At 39.5% G+C, this 20,363-nt stretch overlaps 2 protein-coding genes across 2 annotated transcripts; one reads left to right on the top strand and one right to left on the bottom strand.

Annotated features, from left to right (window-relative positions):
- Nucleotides 1–6,820: 6,820 nt before the first annotated feature.
- Nucleotides 6,821–10,486, top strand: ebna1bp2 (EBNA1 binding protein 2). The gene is made up of 9 exons (XM_086269571.1): nt 6,821–7,043; nt 7,312–7,395; nt 7,580–7,752; nt 8,114–8,237; nt 8,451–8,540; nt 8,652–8,727; nt 8,846–8,936; nt 9,054–9,216; nt 9,304–10,486. The coding sequence occupies exons 1-9, from the start codon at nt 6,948–6,950 to the stop codon at nt 9,349–9,351; spliced, it is 945 nt and encodes a 314-aa protein (XP_086125697.1). The 5' UTR covers nt 6,821–6,947; the 3' UTR covers nt 9,352–10,486.
- On the bottom strand, nt 9,244–11,548 carry cfap144 (cilia and flagella associated protein 144). Its single transcript, XM_086269573.1, has 4 exons — nt 11,340–11,548; nt 10,932–10,991; nt 10,717–10,820; nt 9,244–10,152 (listed from the first exon to the last, which is right to left on the bottom strand). The coding sequence occupies exons 1-4, from the start codon at nt 11,458–11,460 to the stop codon at nt 10,057–10,059; spliced, it is 381 nt and encodes a 126-aa protein (XP_086125699.1). The 5' UTR covers nt 11,461–11,548; the 3' UTR covers nt 9,244–10,056.
- Between the last annotated feature and the right edge of the window lie 8,815 nt (nt 11,549–20,363).

The raw sequence follows: 20,363 nt of genomic DNA, 5'->3' as shown, positions 1-20,363 counted from the left end.
GTTTTAGCCTGTGTATATCGCTTCCAAAGCGCTCCTTCTCAAAAACAGTTGTAACCATACAGAATATTCGAACAAACCCTGAGCACAATGAAGACAGAAGATATGACACAGATAACCTGTGCACATCAAAATTCCCCTTCCCATTTGTTTTACAGCAGTCTGCTATAAGCTAGAACTCTGGGTTATTATAAGCTGTTCTTCCTTATAATAAAACACCACCAACGGAAAAAAAAGGCCTTTATTTTTCACAGTATAAACAGAGGAAAAAAAGTACAAAATGTACTGTTTCTACTTCTTTCTTTTTTTTTTAACCAGTGATTTTCCATCTTGAATGTATCCTCATAACTGATATTTGACAAAGCAAATTCTGCCAGTGAATCTGCATTGAAGGGTGGGTATTATCATCTAGATAATGTGAATAAACATATGCATGAACTGCTTTTTCTCTCTACTGTATTTCCCCGTTATAGTGATTTGTCTCGTTCCTATCCTTACCTGTTATTCAGCCTGATTCTCTCCAGCAAACTGAGCTTGGGCCAGAAAAAGCTGGAATATAACAACTCACTGGGAAGCGACCAGTATTCACTCTTAAGGGTATAAGCCATGAGTGGATTTTTCTGCCCAACACGGACTACTTGCTTTCACTGTAACACTTAGTGACCAAGGTTTCTGCAGGCACTTAATGACCACCTGAGGATCTACAGTATAGGCTGAATTATAAAGCACTTTGTCACCTGGCCAGTGGTTACTTTTTGGACCACATGGGTGTCTGTCAGCCACTAATGCGCACAAATGGACTTTGTGCTTCCTCCGTCAGAAGCAAAATGTCTGCTGACTTAATGGCTGGGTTGGACAGTGTCAGCAGTCAGCATTTTAGACAAAAGTCAAGGTCGGAACTCAGGGTCGGAGACCTTTCTGAAATTTCTTGCTTTCTGGCCTCGTCATTTCCAATTCTAGCCATTTCCTCTCTTTTTTTCCTTTTTCCTTTCCTTTTTTGCAAATTTACAAAGTTCATTGAGTACAGGCTAAAATGTATTTATTCATGCTTGGCACACAGTGTGCCTCCTCTTCACTAGTACATTTTGGTCTATACTCCCTTGCAGACAAAACACATGGACAGCTGCCTGCAGCAGCATCAATTACACACGACTGTGTATTGTTCTTGTAACCCACAACAGACCAAAGATTGAGCAAAAGGAGGTAGATGAACTATGAGAGAATAAACAGATGAACTAAAGTGCTGTTGGCTATTTCTGAGAATGACAATCAAAATAAATGCTGATGTGATGAAGTAAACACATCCTACTGCAGTGTAATAGTGTTGGGGATCAAAGATACATTAGCCTCGAGAGCTAACGCCAATACTTAAAGTTGCTTAAAAAAATGAAGCCAGTATTTTTGCCTTAGAGTGACATTTCTGGCTTTTAGTTCCCAGTAACAGTAACTGTCAGATCGACTTCATGAAACAGAGTGTTGATCCTGGCCAGAAGAGCAACCTTGACTGATGTGACTATGGTGATCCAGATTCTCAATAAAGGTGATTTTGAAATTCGTGGTTTTGAGGGAAATCCATCAAAAACAATTGCATGGATTATTATTGTTATGTAAAATTTTACTCATGCCTCTTCCATTCAGGGTGAATTATAACCATGGCAATACTGTAGTTGTGAATTACTTTCATTTTTGTCCCACTACCCACAAAACTAAATAACTCTCATCTGTCTAATCAGTACTTTTTGGTATTTGAATTCAATCCATACACAACCAACCATCTCCAGGCATTTTAAGGTCAGTGTCTAAGAGCATTATGAGAAACTCAAGATTTTCTTATCTTGGAAATAGTTGGCAAAGGTGCATCTGACAAAAAACCCACAATTTTCACAGAAAGAAGCTTCCAACAGGGCAGGGAGCTGTTTGTCTCAAATGGTAAGGGTGAGAAGACAGTGCAAACAGAAAATATGAGAAATGAGCAACAACAAACAATAAATATAAAAGAGATTTTTAGAGAAAGTAACCTCAAATCAGAATGTAACTTCCAAAAGTCAAAAATGCCTGGGGCACAGGAAGCGAGGGCAAAAGCATCTGGTGAACATGTGCCTGGAAATATGAACACACTGATATTAGCGATCACTGTAGTGTCTAAATAAGACTTCATAAATGCCACAGGCTGCTGTTTTCTTTATTAGGGGTATGGCACAACAAAAAGCATAACATAAGCCATGGCATCATCCTCAAATTTAGCTTTGTATTAATAATATTTGATCTTGAAAACACTGGCAACAGTATAGATGTAAGCCCATTCCTTGGAGGTCACACATGCTAGCTGCTCATGGTTGACAGACAACAGAATATGGCTACTGTGTGGCTAAAGTAATACATGGGTATAGGCCTGTTCTTTAGCAGTCATCTCACAGATGTTTTGATGGATGGAGAAGGAATGGATATCCACTCAAGAAAGGACAGATCAAGACTAAATGACCTAAAAACTTTTCCCAGTAATTCATCCAGTATTGTTTACTTGCACATCCCTAAATCTCTTTAGGCTGATTGAGAGCCGTAGGAGCTAAAGCACTCACCCATCTTAGGCCCAGACATTCGTGACTGTATTATTGTTTTTTCTGTCCAATCCTCCAGCAGCCAGGAATAACTCCAAAAGAGGAGCTTGACAGAGTGAATCCAACTTATTTTCAATCTGGTGTCAGGAAGCAGTCTGTTGCCCTGATATGAAGAGTGACAGCAGAATGGGAATTTAATAGACCACATTTCTGTCTGGCTCAAGCGATTACAATGACAGAAATGTAAATTATGTTTTTTTTTTTTCTCCTTTTGAAGATATCTCAGAGCAGGGCTCTGACCATGCAGAGAATGGAAGAATTAAGGGTGGTGATGTTCAAATCGTAGAAATCGATTTCCATCAGAATAGAACGAATGTCACTCTCAGGGGGGCTCAGACAGTCTGTGCTTTGAGGACTAGGAGGATAAAACACTGAAAGAGGCCGATGACATCTCAAATGAACAGCGGCTGTCAGCACAGAAGTCCCCAGTCTACTTCATATCCTGCCCATCTGGTATTAGTGATAGTGGAACTCCTCTAACCTGCTGAGCTGTGAAATAAACAAAATTTGCATGGTTTAATACCAAACTAAATGGCTCATTAATAAGCTAAAGTGATATGAAAAGATCATTCTTCATCATCAGTGTACATAGAAATCAGTTTGCTATTGCTAATTATTACATCTACAATCATGGTAAGAAAAATAAAGTAAACTCTCTTTAAATTCCAGTGTAGTAAATACAATCTGTCTGCCAGTACTGCTTCCATAGGAATGAAGATAGTAAGTAGCAGACAGGTGCTGATAATCAAATGCACTTAAGTCGTAAGAAAGCGTGACCACCTCTTTGAAACCTTTGGCAGTCTGACCTGAAGTATTCAGGTGAATTAGCACAGTGCCAAGGAGGAAAGACATCAGCAACAATCTTAAAGAAGCAACTGTTGCTCCCCATCAATCTGGAAAGGGTTATGGGGCCATTTCCAAACAATTTGAAGTCTATCATGCTGCAGTGAGAAAGATTATTCACAAGTGGAAAACATGACACATTCATGACAGCTACCAATCTTTTCAGGAGTGGATGTGCCAGCAAATTCATCCCAAGATCAGAGTGTGCAATGCTCAGAAAACCTGAAAAAAAAGCCAAAGTCTACATCTCAGACTCTACAAGCATCAGTCAGCAGCTTAAATGTTAAAGTTCATGGTAGAACAATCAGCAAACGGCACAAGTATGGCTCGTCTCTCTAAACAGAACATGGCAGCATTGCTTAGGTTTGCAAAGTCCGAACAAACCACAAAACGTCTAAAACAATGTATTTTGGATAGATGAGACCAAAAAGGTGGCGTTTGGATAGAAGAAAGCCAAACACAGCATATCAGCACAAACACCTCGGTGGTGGAAGGGTGAAGATTTAGGCTTGTTTTGCAGCAACAGGCCCTGGAGACCTTGTAGTCATTGAGTCAACCACAAGCTTCTCTGTATAATAAAATATTCTAAAGTCACATGTGAGGTCATCTGTCTGACAGCTCAAGCTTGGGTCACGCAACAGAAGAATAATCTCAAACACAGCAGCAAATCTACAACAGAATTACTGAAAAAGAAAAGAACCAAGGTGTTGCAATGGTCCAGCCAAAGTCCAGACCTCAAACTGATAGAAATGCTCTAGCTCAGGGGTGGCCAACTCCAGGCCTTGAGAGCCACTGTCCTGCAGGTTTCAGATATCACCCTGGGTGAACACACCTGAATCAAATGATTAGTTCATTACCAGGCCTCTGGAGAACTTCAAGACATGTTGAGGAGGTAATTTAGCCATTATATCAGCTGTGATGGATCAAGGACACATCTAAAACCTGCAGGACACCGGCTCTCGAGGCCCGGAGTTGGCCACCCCAGCTGTGCATAAATGCCCACAAACCTCAATGAACTGAAGCAGCCTTGTAATACAGGTGAGCCTAAATGTCTTTGTTACAATGTGAGAGACATATAGTTAATCCAGAAATTATAACTTCAAGTTACAGTTCAACAAGCTATTAAATGATTTGCTATACTTAGTTTTCTTCTGCATTTTAGCTCAGTGTAATATATCAGGTGTTGTTGTCCATCTGAGGTTGCATTTACCTAATTTTAAGACTGGGTAAGGACCAGATGACCTTTTATTAACTGAATTACCAGAAGGTGCACTATCATTTCACCATGACTGTATGTTCTAATTATTACAACTGTTATTCATTAAAAATAACACATTTCTGCAAGACTACTCTGAGCTTTCCTGATAAATCAAAGTAATGTCAGTAAGCCTGTAAAGTTGGATCACTTTTGAAGTCCAGGTGTCATGAAAGCGAGACGGTTATTAAGAAGAAAGCTGTTCATGTTACTATTAGTCAATCTCAAAAGCAACCTTCAAAGAGATAATGAATTTAACTTTCAGTAACATAGATAAGAGCAGCAGTGTCATGTAAAGAGAAAAAAAACTTAGGATAAAATAGGCAAAATATTAAAATACTGCATTAGTTCCAGATTCAATATCTTTTGATGTTTTTTAGTTATTTGAATGGCGTATGAAAGCGAAAATCAAAGATGCTATGTGCTGCTTTGTTCAGTTAGCAGTTCTGATGCACATTGCATAAGCTAGGACACCAGCAACCACCCAGGTAATTACCATACAAAAGAGTTTCAATATAAGGATATGTCTTATATTTTTCTTTAAGTTACATTCACACTGAGAAACCTGGACACCACATAAAACAATGAAAAAAGGCAAAGATATGCCTGTCTGATTCTGCTTTACTTTCTGGGTGATTATTGATTATCTGTTTCTTTGCTATGTGGCTATAATAAAGGTTTGCAATTACCTTATCCTCCAAAGGAAACCATATCTGTGAAGCAGCATAAACATAACACCGCTAACCATTAATTGCATTTAGGAGTGTTTTACTTCTCACCACCCGAAAGGGTAAATTATCTCTTAGTTTTATTTTTAGTATGCACACTTTAAAGCATGTCAGCTCTTCGCCTTGCCCTTGGTATGGTTGAGGTCCTTGCTTGACCACTTGAAATGAATCCCTTTCAAGTGACATTTTGAGTAAGATCAACTTACTTCCATGGTCATAGGCAAAGCACACCATTAGCATTCAGCAGATACGCACTCTGGTTCTAACTGCAAGCCCTTCACTCTACAACTGCTACGTGACCACATAAGATGAATACAAACTGTCCTTTGCTAACATTAAAGTGAATGATTGTGACTCCCATTGGAAGTACTCCTCGGATTTGGACATTTCAATGCTGATGGCCTTTGCATACTGCACATCCACTGGTTTCTCTCGGGTACAGATCAAAATGTGTGTGATGTCCACTGGAGAGTTTAAGGAAAAAGTTCCTTGGGTAGCATGATTAAAGGATCACAGGCACAGATATGTATGTTAAAGATACATAGAGGCTACATCCCAAGAAATAAACAATAAAAGAATTTATTTATTTTTGAATGTCTAATGAATGCAGAAACAAACTTTACTCAGAGCACCAGATTTTGGGCTGTCCTGATTTTCCCCACAGACAAAATGTCCATTGACAGTGACACTGGGCCAAAATGCAGACATTTTTCTCAGTCGTGCCATGTCAAAGTGACAGAAATCGACTCAGGAATTGAGTAATGGGAAAGAAATGTCGATAGTTTCTTTCTTGATGAGGTGGCAAGTGAAAATCCTGAGTCTTCCTTTACACAGTAGGAAACGATTTAAAGTAGAATCTCTAAATTGACGTTAGACTGTAAAGTTCTCATATCGACCCATCCACTGTACTTTCCAGTCTGCACAGGTGTACAACATCTCCTCTAAGAGGACTTATTTGATATTACACACTAGACTTACACACTAGGAAACGTGTTTTCGTCAATGACCGTAGATTTTTATACAGTCATTGGTTTTCTAAACCACCCAGTGCATTTTATTTCATATGTTAAATCAAATTTAAAGACTGGAATGGAATTCAAAACAACATTTTTATCTATATGAAAAGCGGAGATTTAAATAAAATAAGATGATACGTGACAAAAGTTGCATCAGAAACTTACTTGTAATATAACTTACTTGTGATTTTCGCCGCTCTTCAAAGAGCGAATCGGACATTGAGTTATCGGATAGTGTGACTTAAACGTTATTTACTTCTGTATTATTTTTTTTTATTAATTTATTTACTTTTTTTGCGTTGAATTTTTTCCGGGTTGGAACTAATTTTCTTTACACCTTTTATCCGCCGGCGAACTGAATAGGTAGGACGTTCAGAGGCGTCACTTCCGCTCCACGTGAAAGGCTCCTTATAGTCCATGTGAGGAGCACTGTATATCCGAGGCGTATTGTTTTACGTTTTAACATTGATAGTTCACATATAGTCATCTCATGGTTATCGACAGCAAGACTATGGCGTCCGTAGAGGAGGAGGCGCTGCTCGGTCAGGATTCAGAGGAGGAAAACAGTGAATTATCGGACGATGAGGTCAGTTTCCTAACATGCTAGCATCGTTAGCTAACCACATTCCTGTTAAGTATTAAGGTTTTAAACGTCACTGTGCCTGCTGTTTATAAAGGTAATCAAACAAACAGAGACCTGGTACTATTGTCAGTATCAGAATCTTTATTTTTCTAATCAAGCTTTTTAGATAGCAGGAAAATTCACGTTTAGTAGGACCGTGTAGTCTTGCTGTAGCAAGTGGTGGTTTAGATAAGTCAGAGTTAATATTATTCATCTTCATTTCATTGCCCAGCTGCAAGAAGCCTTCGCAGCGGGGTTGTTGAAGCCTGGGATGAACGTCCTGGTGGATAAACCCAAAAAGTTCGCCAACAATGTGGTGAGTGGCATCTCACATCTTCTGTTAGTAGCAAGTTATGCTACACAGGGATGATCAACGTACTATAAACAACCATACCACTGTAATAGTTTTAAAGCAGCAATGGAACAGTTCTCGAAATTCCCTGTAAAGTGAATAATATTGTTACTTGTTGTACCTTTATTGCTCCTATGTTGTCACACAGGAGGGGTTGAAACAGTGTGTTGCTGATTTTCGTAAAGATCTTCCCTGGGTGGAGAGATTGGATCTGACCAACCTACCAGCTGCAAATATCATTTCTCAAGCTGAAGAGAAAGCTTCAGCGCCAGCCGCTGGGGAACTGGATGCTGATGATGATTTCCAGAGGGAGATGTTCTTGTAAGTGACCGTTAATTCACCTCAGTTTTATTTATATAGTGCCTGCTCATAAGACAGAACCAGGGTTGGGGAGGGGCAGCTATCTGCTGCAACTGGTTGGTGGTAAGAGAAAAAGAAAAGGAAGCAGAGAGAGATTGGACGATAGGCTAAACAGCATCACATATACTTGTATTTTGTAACCACACTAATATAGTTTGGTTACAAGTCAGACAAATAAGTCTTTTTTTTTTCAGCTAAAGAGTTACAAACATGCATACGGTGTTGAATGTTTTCGAGAATAGCCTAAAAAACATGCTGGAAAAATACAACACGGCTACAAAGAGACCATTCCAATTACTTTGTGTTTTTTGTTTATTTACAGCTACCGTCAAGCTCAGGCTACAGTCCTCGAGGCACTGCCACTCCTAAACAGGCACAGCATAGCCACCAAGAGGCCCGAAGACTACTTTGCAGAGATGGCCAAATCTGATCAGCACATGCAGAAGGTGAGCCTGGTCTCCTATATGATGATGCTTTTTTTTTTCTCCTTACATGTTCCATAACACCTGAAACAGCATCACTGTAATTAAGTATTAGTTCTCACCCATATAGTAAAGTAATTAACATTTCTTTGCACATACTGGTTCAGGACCTGAGTTTAGTTCTTTTGTTCTGTCGGGCCTAAATTCATATACTTTTTCATTTGTTGGTCTGTTCAGATCAGGAAAAAGCTGATCTCAAAGCAGATGATTATGGAGAGGTCAGAAAAGGCCAAGAAACTGCGCGAGCAAAGGAAGTTTGGCAAAAAGGTTGGTGACTGAGTTCAGAAATTCTTCTTAACACCTGTAAGTGTTATATGTGTATGATACTTCGACTGTACATGGCTAAAAGAATGACTCTAATTTTGAATTTTTTGCCAGGTCCAAATAGAAGTGATCCAGAAGAGACAGCAGGAGAAGAAGGCCATGATGTCCGCTGTAAAGAAATACCAGAAAGGTCGGTGTTTACAAGTGTAGCATGGACGTTATTTCCTTATTTCTTTTATTGTTTTGTCACTACACCAATTTGGACACGTCACTTATTGAGCACTGGGAACAACATCTTCTCTTTCTAGGAATGACAGACAAACTGGAATTCTTGGAAGGTGACCAGAAGATGAATAAAGAATCTTCTCAGGGCTCAAAGAAAGCAGTGAACAAAAAGGGGTAAGTTTGAACTTTTCAGCAGTGCACACAGCAGTCATTGCTTTTTTTCTTTTTGGTCCCGCTTCAGATTTGTGGCATTTTTACAATGAAACTCTTACTTATTTATTTTTCCCACAGGCCTAGCGCTAAGAGAAAATTCAAGGACCAGAAGTTTGGCTTTGGAGGCAAAAAGAGTGGAAAGAAGTGGAACACCAAGGAAAGCTACAACGATGTTTCCGGTTTCCGTGCCAAAATAGCTCACGGCAAGGGAGGGAAGAAGGGGAAAGGAGGAAAACAAAATGTGAGTCTCTCACACACATGGTTATCTATTGACTGTTTTATTCAAATGAGTAAATAAGAAAACAATTTCTTTCTCTTTGACTTCCAGAAACGTCCAGGCAAGTCTGTGCGCAAGAAGATGAAGAATCGCTCTTAGAGACTGGCGGGCTGCTCAGCAGACTGGACTTTGCACTCTGCTTTTTGGCAGGATTTGCCTAAAGGGACTATGAGCTCTTCTTCTACACTTTTTGGTACAATATACCTTTCGTACATGCATCTGGATTGATATGGAGGTCCATATTAATCATATTCAAACCACAGATGGACTGAGTCCAATCACACAGCTGGGGAAGCTATTCAAAGGGCCTGTAAAGCCAAGAATGGACTGCACACAGCTCCAAAATACAGAGCTTTCCTAAGGTTGAGAAGGACAATATTATTTGCTGTAGATACCCTGATATTTGCATCTGTGGCTGCAGTTGTCCCTACCCTAAGGTGGTTTTAGATCCACTCTCTGTGATTACACCTCCATATCTCCACCTTCTCAATGACTCACTCTTCTCCTAAGATTTGTGTGTTCTGTTTTACTTTTCTCACTCAGCTTTTTGACTCGTTGATTCTCTCCCATGTTACATGACATTTTATAATATTGAGCAGCTGTCAGTTTTGCCCTTTTCCATTCATTAGTATGATTAGTATGTGATGGGCGTGTGTGTTTTGTACAGACCTGTGCAAATGTTCCCCCCAAGTGTTTCTCTAAGAAGGGTCAGCTTCTGTGCTGACACCCGCATGTTTGATGAACAAATACATTTCAGTAGGCATTCAGTTTCTATTCTCTCTCTTTTGTGTGTGTGGGGGGGGGTTAATTTTGTGTTCTTTGGCCAAATTCATGGTGTTTGGTGACGTCTGTCATAAATCGGAAGAAATTGAATCTGGTGTCTTGGCGGGACTCCGGGACCTGGTGGAAAATAAATCAACAGAGTTAAGGTGGATGCACGATTACATCAGCCTACTGGTGTTTACTGTCTTATAAAAAAGGAAAACAATTTTCAAATATCAAAATGGCATGATTAAATGAGAAACAAATATCTGTATTGTGTTATTCTAGGCATCATTGTCAGCCCAGAATTTAATTCCTAATTAAAAGAGGAATGTTTGGACATGTTAACAATGGTGTTCCCAATTTTCAAGTTATTCCACCAATAATTGTCGTTTACATTGGGCTGTGACAACGGCTTCTTCCCTGAAGTTTTTTTTTTTGGGTGTCGCACCATTTGCTGCAGACATTAAATCAAACTAAACACATTAAATATCCCAGCTGTGTCTCAGCCATTTCTACTCGAGTTTGATATCCCACACCAGACTAAACACTGGGAAAGAATGGTTGGGGCAGATTCTTCAAAATTTACACAAGCGGGGTTTCATGACGTCTTCATAGTAGTGTTGGGGTTGTTAGTGTTAATTTTTCACACATTTAAGCTACAGTTTGTTCCAAAATCCACTAACAGAGAGTTTTACTCACCAGTGGAGTCGACATCCATCCTATCTCCTGGCTCTCAGTGAGTGGCATAGAATACTTCTTGGTAGGAACTTCGTGGGCCTTGCGGAAAGCCTTGATGAAATCCTCTGGAGGCCAAAAAAATCAAATTATAAAACCAACTTGTTTAAAAACAAATTTATATAAACGGAATAGATGGATAGAATATTTCTCGCATTTAATTCCAATGGAAATTTTACCGTCCTCTGGAATCTCTTCTGTCGTTCTCCTACACATGGGTTTGTCTGGCAGTACATGCACTGTAACACAGCATACACACACACACATAAGAAAAGGAGGTATACAGTACAACAATTATACAGAGCTCTACAAAAGAGGACCAAACTGCCATGAAATGCACAGCACTCGTGCTTTTCAGTGTCTGGCTCTTCCTAATAAGCATGCTGGACACTGAATCATAGTGTAACCTTTCTTGCAAGCACTGCTAAAGTGCTGAGGGCCCTGATTTTGGTCCCCTAATCGCAGTGAAATTCAAAAGGAAAAAAAACCCTGCCCAGTCACACTTTTGAGTAAGTGATAGTTCTTATTTTTATCATATTTTTGATGTGAGGGAGAAACGGAGCAAGAGGGGAGATTAGCTTACTTACATTTCCTGTGGGGGTTGATGCTGAACTCCGTGTGGAGCTTCTGGTGTCTTTGCTCTTTCCGGACCCGCTCGACGTGAATCGCGTCCCGATGGACCAAATCCAGTTTATCTTTATCTGCCATGTTGAGAGAAAAATAAAAACGCCGACAGTTAGGGTTGGATCAGCAGAAAGCCTTTCACTGGCCTTAAACTAGGTGTGCGCGTTACCTAGCAACAGTAAACACCACCTCATGCTGGCTGCAGTTGCGAGACTCGAACACGCGATGGCGCCATGCTCTCAGATTTGGTCATGGTGGAATGGTAACAGTAACAGTTTATATTAGACGATTTATGTAATCAAATGTATTTTATTTTGGAGGAAAAAATAACTAACTAACTACTTTTCTTTTCATTGTTATTATTTTTCTAAATCCTCAATAATTCAGTCTGTGATATCAGCAAAGAGAAATGACACTTGCATCTGACAGGTTAAACACTATATGAAATAAAAGTTGAAAATGTTTTGAATTGGTTGATTTTAAGCTGCCAATTCAAATCAAAGAAGAAATCACTAGTGATTTATTATGACATTGATTAGTTATTAATTACACATAATTAACTTGCCAGTATTGTTGCCTGTTAATTCTCTGTCAGTCTGTTTGATGAGGTCATTTCACCTCTACTCTTACCTCCTGGATACTTAGTGGCTGCGCAAACAATGAAATTTCTATGTCTGATTATGTGTAATAGAGACTCACCATGTGTGAAGGTCAGTATAATTAATCCAATGAATACACCGGGGTTAGGCTGAAATCATCCTACTTCTGGTTTCACAATTTAAGACTGATTTGCTTACTCAAATATATATTTCTCACTTTTGTAGTACATTTTAATGTGAAATTTTTAAGATGCTTTGCTTTGACTGGATTCTGTCAGGCTGAACTCTATGCAGTCTAAATCATTAGCGTTTGCAGTGTGCAATTGCTATTCAACATCACTTTTGAATAGATCCTCCTAATGAATACTGCAAAGAGATAAAACCTTCCATTTAAAAGAAATATAAGAACCCCAACACATTTGAGTCTTTTAGCCATGTATTGATCAGTTAGACTTGGGGCTTAAGAGGTTAATATTTAATTAAATATTAAATATTGAATAAAAACAAACAGTTTTTTTCACTATCAATCATTAATCATCAAAGTTACAGAAAATACCTGTGACTTGATGCCTTCGGGAAAGGTGGAGGCTGATCAAAATCCTGCACATCCTTTGGCTATGAGCCAGGATGCTTCTTATGCCCTTCTTCTGATGCAAGGGCATGGGAAGTCCAGTTTACACTGGATTTCATCCAAACCACTAAACCATGCTGAAAATGTTTGCCTGTAACAAACACACCCATCAAAACGTGGAGAAAGAGCTCTGAGTGAATAGCAAAACACATCAGTTTAGAAATATTGTTGTATTCCACAGGGGGAAAAAAACACTCTTTTTTGAATGAAAATGGCATTCATTGAATCTCAAATACTGGAAATGGTTATTGACAAATGCTGGAAAATCAATGTAGGCGTACAGCGGCCCATTTATTAGGCCTTCAAGGCTGTGTTTGCTACAAATGGGAAATTCTTCACTGAAAACGTAGAAATAAAATCTGCTAGCTGAGTGTCTGCCACCAGCCCTGGTGCTCCAGATTTAAATAAAATTCAAGAAAACTGAAGAAGGAACGTACTACTCCCTTTACAGAATTCTGCATACTAGCTCTAGGAATGGAAATGGAAGGCAAACCTGGGCAAGGAGGAAGTGTTGACACCTGACAGGTCCTCAGCTGATAACGTCATTAAATGGCATGTACAAAACACCAGTCTCCAGCATGACTCCTGGATGCTGGACTTCTAGGCAAAACGCAAAGAAAAAACTTCTGACCACAGATGTAAACAGGATAACAGTCTATCACTCTGTTTTGCAATGCCACACTACACCCTGTGTTGCTTGACAACCGATGAGGTTTTGTGGGAATAGTTTAAAGAAAATGCCCATCAAACACCTCCAAACTTTAGGAGGTAATCTCTAGAAAATCTCACTAAAGGTCTCTAAGCCTCTAAGTGCAAACTGGACTATTTTGTGACGAGACAAACATGAAAGTGAATCACTGACATTGCATGTCCACACTGAGAAAATATAGCCACCCCTGTTTACAGTGTGATCTTAGTTTGTACATGTTCTGTTGGGGCGACAGCTGACTGTTCAGGCATTTTGCTCGGTTCACTCACCAGGACTTTCTGAGTTACGCACACAAAGACAAACATGTTGACACGTTTTTGCCGAGCACGCACAAGCCGACGACTGCACAAATATGTTTGTGAAGGTTTATTGGCCTTGAGCGTGTCACACTAACTGGAAACAAATTTGTAAGAATGCAACTGGAATGACAAAGAAGAGAAATTACCCAGTGACAAGCGCAGTGTGTTTAAAAACCAAAAAAAAGTGTAGTGGCATTTTTCACATTTCCTTGTACCGCCTTTGACTGTCCCTGCACTCTGTGGCGTTACAATTCACACATGAATAACGACCCTTTCACATTTATTAAATAGTACTTATGGTTGTGTGATTCCTGTGAAGGCACTGATAAACTTTCAAGGCTGCTGTGGCCTACGTTGTCTGATGACTTCTTACCAATTGTCTCCTCACATTAGGATATCTTATTTAATTTCCTGTTTCATTTGAGTTCCCCTCTTCGCCTTCCTCTTCCTCCAGCTCTTTCTCTCTTCACACCGTCCCATCTGCTCATCTCTGAAGCGATCACTGTGCTTTTATGCTCTCCCGTTTCTGTCTGTGTTGATTGTGGGAACTTTAACTCTGTGTATGTACGTGCGCGGACGCTTCCTCTTGCACTAACAGACAGCTTAATAAAGGCTGAAATGTTCAGCTCTTGGTTCCCGTCTCATAACTCGATTCATGCTTTATTGGCACTGTGTGAACGATATAATAGAAACAGGTAATAACTCAAAATGTGGAACAGCAGGGCGGTAGATTTCAGCGTGGGTGGGTGACAAGTCCCCTGTGGTTTTTGTGTACGTGCGCGAGGAAGAGTGAGCAATATGTATAACGGAGGATGGGAGGGCTTGCGGTGTCAAGCCTCGTTCCCTGGCTCCTATCACAGTGTCGGACCACGTTATCATCAAAGCAGCCACTGAGCTCCTCAGGCAGAGAACAGTCAAAGGCCAGTTTGTGAGTTTGTTCAAACTCTACTTGCCAAAGGAAGGTACTACAGATGGTGTGTGATTTAATCAAATATGACAACTCTTTCCCATTCTCCCCGTGTGGCATGCAGGTAGAAAGGAATCATTTTATGCCATTTATGTTAACTAATTCATGTTAGGAATGTGGATCTAATCTCTTTTGTCCCTGAGTGTCAGCGGGAAGGGATCATTTTGTTTGGCTTTAATATGGTTTAGAAGAGATATTAATGATGAAACAAAGTGATGTGAACTGTGATGAAAGTATTATCCTGCCATGCTGCTTTGTCAGCCTGCCTCGTGAACACAATTTTAAAATTGTGGCGTTTAAAACATTCTTTTGCCAGCGTCCAGATGGTTATCAGGTAAATTCTTATCTTTTTTTATGTTTGTCTCTTAACTTTTTTTTGAACATCTAATTTGGCCAAAATATAGAGATGACAACCTCATGTACACTGGCACATGGAAATGCTCCTCTTTCATTCTCAGTCAGATCCACCTCTTACTGCCGCATCTGGTCTTTAAACACAAGGTGGTTTACCAGTGGCACTTCATGAACCACTGGTTGATGTCACAGTGTCTATGTGCTGTCTGTGTAAATAAAATGGACTATTAGCAAATTTGGTGCTATTTTTATAATAAATTAAATCATTGTGTTGCTTTGGCAATGACTGTAGTTTTTTACAGTCATTGTTTAGTCATGGGTCCAGGTTCCTGTGCTAATTCATAATTTAATTTGTTATTTTTTCTTTCTAATGTTAGTTTTTGCAGTTAGTGGAATTGGCTAACTGCAAGAGTGCAAGAGAATGGATGGATGGATGGAATTGCTGTAGTCCTGCTGGAAAACTGTTCCACAGTTTTACTCCACAAATGGAAATTAACTATCTATATTACATTATATTGTTTGTCAATTAAGACACTTGAAGTTTAACTTTCCCCTGTGTTACTGTCCCCATCTCTGTCAAAAAGCATCCTCTGCAGATTTCCTGGTAGCATATTATATGCAGTTTTATTTTATGAGGTGCACGAACTTCAAAAAAATAGAATGTAATTGCAGACTCTAAATCAGGGGTGGGTAATTCCAGGCCTCGAGGGTTTAGATCTCACCTTGGGTCAACACACTTGAATCACATGATTAGTTCGTTACCAGGCCTCTGGAGAACTTCAGGACATGTTGAGGAGCTAATTTAGCCATTTAAATCAGCTGTGTTGGTTCAAGGACACATCTAAAACCTGCAGGGACACCGGCCCTCGAGGCCTGGAGTTGGCCACCCCTGCTCTAAATCCTGCACGATGAACCATTCTGACTGCTCTGTTTTTAGAAGTTTCCATAATGATTGACTTGAACTTTTGAATGTGTTGCCCCAGACTTTTAAACAGTAATCTAAACAAGGTAACAGAAATGAACAGTAAGCAACTAGCAATGTTAAAGGTGTTACTCTTTCTCAACGATATTTATCATAATTTTTACTCCAGTATCTTTTATACAGTTTCCAAATTACATAAAATTTGAACAGTAAGTAAATCTATGTCTCGATGCATGATCGATCATCCAGGTAAGAAAATCACAGAAAGTTTATTCTATTCACCTGGATGCAGCAGTGGGAGAAACGTTTCATCACCTCGTCATTTGCATAATGAGAGAAACCAGCACCGCTGACTAACAATGATTTTAGGCAACGCTATGACCGAAGGAACAGGATCAGCTTTTTGGGTTCAAATTTAATGTTCACTGCTTTCCATCAAACCATGAATTCAGCCGACTCATTTCTTGTGAGACAATTTCCATTTTTTAGTTTTAAATATTAAAATTAATAATGTATCAGATGACTTTTCATCATCAGTGGAATGCTGCCTATTCTCCCTCATCTGTTTTAGAAGGAAAGCAAACAGTGACTTTACTAGCTGGTTTACAGCAGAGGCGCATTTCTGTCCGCTCATCAACTATTCTGTGCGCGCAGTTAAGATAACAATACAATTTGGAGAAAATGAGAAGACAGTAGGTCTGAACAACACCACACCATCAATTTGAAAATATATTCAAAGAGTAACAGCAAACGCGATGAGATATTTTTGTTGGAGCTTCGTTGATCAAGCCGTCAAAACCTCCTTTCATGAAAGAAATCTCAGCTTAATTTGCCCAAATGATCTACAAATGATCTACAAATGATCTTGCAGACAGTGAAAAAAGATAAGACAAGCACACAGAATGAGACTCAGTTTCAACTGGAATGTGACTGGCTTCATTCAGGAGCCTGCATTTATCTCGGAGATCACTTGATTCCTTTTAAACAAACTCCCAGGCCCCAACGCGATCCCCTGACCTTTCATAATAAGACTCTATTTTAATTAGCAAGTGCCCTCCACTCCCTGCTAATTAAAAACACCATGTCATGTATTATTCAGCCATTTTCCCAACCACCCCTCCAACATAAAACAAATGAGAGGTACACACTGTGTCTCGTCACACTTCATCTAATCCCCTCTAACATGTATGATGGCTAATGAAAGGTGCTGATATTTTTCAAGAGGAGGAAGTGTTTGCTGAGGTTTTAACCTTAATGAAATTCCCCCCGTATTCCCTCCCACCCCCACTTGCCTCATCCTGCTAGCTGGTGACCTTTGTATGGAGTTTCTGTGACTGAAATTCAAAGGAATCAGTGCTTCTTCTTCTTTCTTTCTTTTTTTTAAATCAAGCACCACTTAATAAAAATGGAAATTGATTTTCTGTTGCTCAAATACATAGCAGAATGGAATTTTAAAGAGCTGCTTTCAATGAAAATACACCAGTATAACCAGTGGTGAGTGAATGATTGAGGAGTGCGGTAACCTGCCAAAGCTAAGATAAGCACATTGCATGTTTGGTATACATTTAGATTAATTCCTAGGGATATTGTAAAAATTCAAATGTTAATTTAAGTTTCTTTTACAACAAAGCTCCGAGGATTTTTATGGGGGGGACACAAGAAGCTCAACAAATGTGTCTAGTCAAGATCGTGAGAAAGTGGTTTTGTGGTTTGCCTTTGGACCCCCTTGCCTGCTCCGTCTGTGGCTGCCCGTCAAGCAGAACACTAATCTAACAGCAGATAAAATCCCACTCATGTCACCCCTTTGTCTCCTCACGTACTATGATAATAATTTATCACAGGTTTATCTCTCATTTTCTTTTTTTCCATCCCTGCAGTGGGACTGTGGTTGTTTGCTTATCTGATTATAGATTTTTATTCTCTATTTTAAACAAGCCATGTTTGGAGACACGGGGCACCTTTACGCAGCAGCACGCTCACGTTCACCTCCCCTCTGCGACTGTCTGTCCACCTTGCTCTGGAAACAAAAGGTGATAGCTGAGCTCATTTTCTTCCACATAGATAAACACACACTTACATGCCTGCGCTTTCCAGTTTGTTTTGATAGTCATGTAGGTGTGCGGGGCTAACTGGAGACATCATGGTCGTGGGAAAGCTGTCTTCTCATCAGATGGTTGCTCTGTGTCACCATTGGTCTTGTCTGTAATCTCCTGTTTTGTCTTAGAAAAGAAAACTTTCTCAGGTAGGACAGACAACAGCAGAGATTAGTGCCGTAAACATTAGGCTAGACTTAACTGTAGCTCTATGATAGCAGAAATAGTAGACACCCCAAAGTTACACATAAGTAGTTTAAACAGCTTTATGCATGTTTTATTAACCATAATAAAATTTTGATTGCTCATTAGTATTACCTACACTTAAGCCTCACTCACACAAGCACAGGACACAAGTGGTGTGGTTGTAGTACAAAGTTTGTATGGAGGACACCGCGTTGTCTACAAACACTGAAATTCTCATGAAGTGATCGTAAAACTGTGATGATTGGGATGCAAACCGGAAACTGAGATTATTCGCCTCCGAGGTAAAAGCTACAGATTATGAAGTGTTAGTTTCAGGAGTAAGGCACAACTCTTATTTTGAAAGGTTTGCATGATACTTATCACTGTCATGGTACACGTCCCTCCTTGCAACTGATTTCACCCAGTGACAGCCAGCAACCTCCAACAACCACTCAGGGAACACATATTTTTCCCTCGTGCCAGGAGCCCTAACTAGTCACTGTCAGCTGCATGGGCCAGAGGAGTATAATGTTGTTCCTGTATGAAAATTTATAAACCAAACCAAAAAGAAAGAGAAAAAAGAAAACAACAACCCAATATTAAACCTTTTTCCTAAAGAAAAATAAGTACTTACAAATTGATGTTTGTATATTTCTATATTAAATTGTTAAATGGTCTAATTTTTCATCCTTTTTTTTGTCTCTTTGAAATGGCATGTGATAAGCAGAGTACGTGTTACTCATAATAAGCTTGGAACCTAAGCATATGTTTGTAACTCTCAGCTGATAACAAAAATCTGGTATGGTTGAAAAGGTTTCTTTCTTTTTTTTAATTGCTGATGGAGCAGTTTATCATATGGTTGTACTGTTATCTGTCTGTGTACTAACAGCTGAGGAGAAATGGTTCCCCAAACAGGTGCTGCATAAAACATATGGCCCGTATTTGCTGACAGCGGCTTATTGTTGTTAGGTTCAAGAACTTTCTTCTTCAGTATTAGAAAAATAGAAAACTTCTACATTTATTAGAAGAAACTCAAAGCCAAGATTGGTTATCTGAATTTTCTATCACATCTTAATTTTAAACAGATGGCTACAAACAAATGACAGTGATGAGTATGTAACTTTTCCAAAAATGTAACTATTTTTAACTGAGAATGCAGTGATTGTGGCAGAAAAGGAAATAGTAGGTTGAGGACATTTTCACGTTGAGGACTGTGAGTGCTGTGCTGAGTTTCCTAAAATGCAAATAGAAAACAGACACTTAAACCTCAAAAACATCTGCCTGTGAGCACAGACGCTTGAAGTTACTGTATATAACTGTGAAGGTGGTTTCTAACAGGCCTCACTGTTGTTTTGGGGAGTTAGTCAGTCTGTGGTGGCTATGGACACAACGAACAGATGTTTGGCTGTTTCAATCCCAGAAAGCAAGGTGAATAAAAATCTCTGGCATTGCTTTTCTTTTGCTATTATTATTTCATAAAAAAATTTAGTTTCTTGACTGCAGAAGCTTGTAATCATGAGCAGCAATGGCCTCTAATGAGTATTACATGGATGGCTTTTCTCTGCTTTGACTGCTAGCGCAGGCAAGTGATTAGCTAAACATAGGTTGGGTAAATGGTGGCATAATAGTGCATCCCTAGGTTTGTGGCAAAGCCTACGCTTGAAGCCACGAAGGTGTTTGATGGCAGGGGCTACGCGGTGCTACTGTTATGAATGAAACTTGACATAGTCCAATAACTCCAGCCGTTCATATCTTGTCTGTTTAACACCTGTATTGATTTCTATTGGTTGCATTTGTTATTCAACAGTTCGTATCCAACGTCATTTAACATAAATTACAACAGTGCAGCGGTCACAAACTGTTGCATGTGTCCACCTTAAATACCGTACCATAAAATCATACCATACTCTCAAGTCACAAAAAGTGACCCCTAGTGGCACACACTATAACAACACAAAAACCGGCTCCTACAGGATAGAGGAGAGAAAACATGAATGCTTCTCATTGTGAGAGACTGCTTGTGCTCTATGACTCACGCTCCATCAATCTGCTGAAGAGATTGTGTTTTCACTCTCTACCTCAGTGCCTCTTATCACCACTAATGTGTGTGTTTGGTCTTCTGGTGAAGACAACCCAGTTTATTTGACATGTAGAGTTGCACACATACAAACAAAGTCATGCGTTAGCAATTGATCTGTTTTTATCAGCGTTCCAGATGTGATCTGAT

Source organism: Aulonocara sp. 'chitande type north' Nkhata Bay, linkage group LG17 (assembly GCF_057382095.1).
Source record: "Aulonocara sp. 'chitande type north' Nkhata Bay isolate Kocher_YH1m ecotype deep benthic linkage group LG17, A_spYH_male_GT1.1, whole genome shotgun sequence".
Taxonomy (NCBI): domain Eukaryota; kingdom Metazoa; phylum Chordata; class Actinopteri; order Cichliformes; family Cichlidae; genus Aulonocara; species Aulonocara sp. 'chitande type north' Nkhata Bay.
Note: the sequence above shows the minus strand (reverse complement) of the source record. Positions and strands in the feature narration are given on the sequence as shown.

What these genes read in the sequence shown, in the direction of transcription:
- ebna1bp2 (XM_086269571.1), top strand. Translation starts at nt 6,948, where the DNA reads ATGGTTATCGACAGCAAGACTATGGCGTCCGTAGAGGAGGAGGCGCTG. An exon ending in GTGAATTATCGGACGATGAG is followed by an intron (nt 7,044 to 7,311) that starts GTCAGTTTCCTA and finishes TTCATTGCCCAG; the next exon opens with CTGCAAGAAGCCTTCGCAGC. An exon ending in AAAGGAAGTTTGGCAAAAAG is followed by an intron (nt 8,541 to 8,651) that starts GTTGGTGACTGA and finishes ATTTTTTGCCAG; the next exon opens with GTCCAAATAGAAGTGATCCA.
- cfap144 (XM_086269573.1), bottom strand. Translation starts at nt 11,460, where the DNA reads ATGGCAGATAAAGATAAACTGGATTTGGTCCATCGGGACGCGATTCAC. An exon ending in CATCAACCCCCACAGGAAAT is followed by an intron (nt 10,992 to 11,339) that starts GTAAGTAAGCTA and finishes GCTGTGTTACAG; the next exon opens with TGCATGTACTGCCAGACAAA. An exon ending in AGAAGAGATTCCAGAGGACG is followed by an intron (nt 10,821 to 10,931) that starts GTAAAATTTCCA and finishes TTTGGCCTCCAG; the next exon opens with AGGATTTCATCAAGGCTTTC.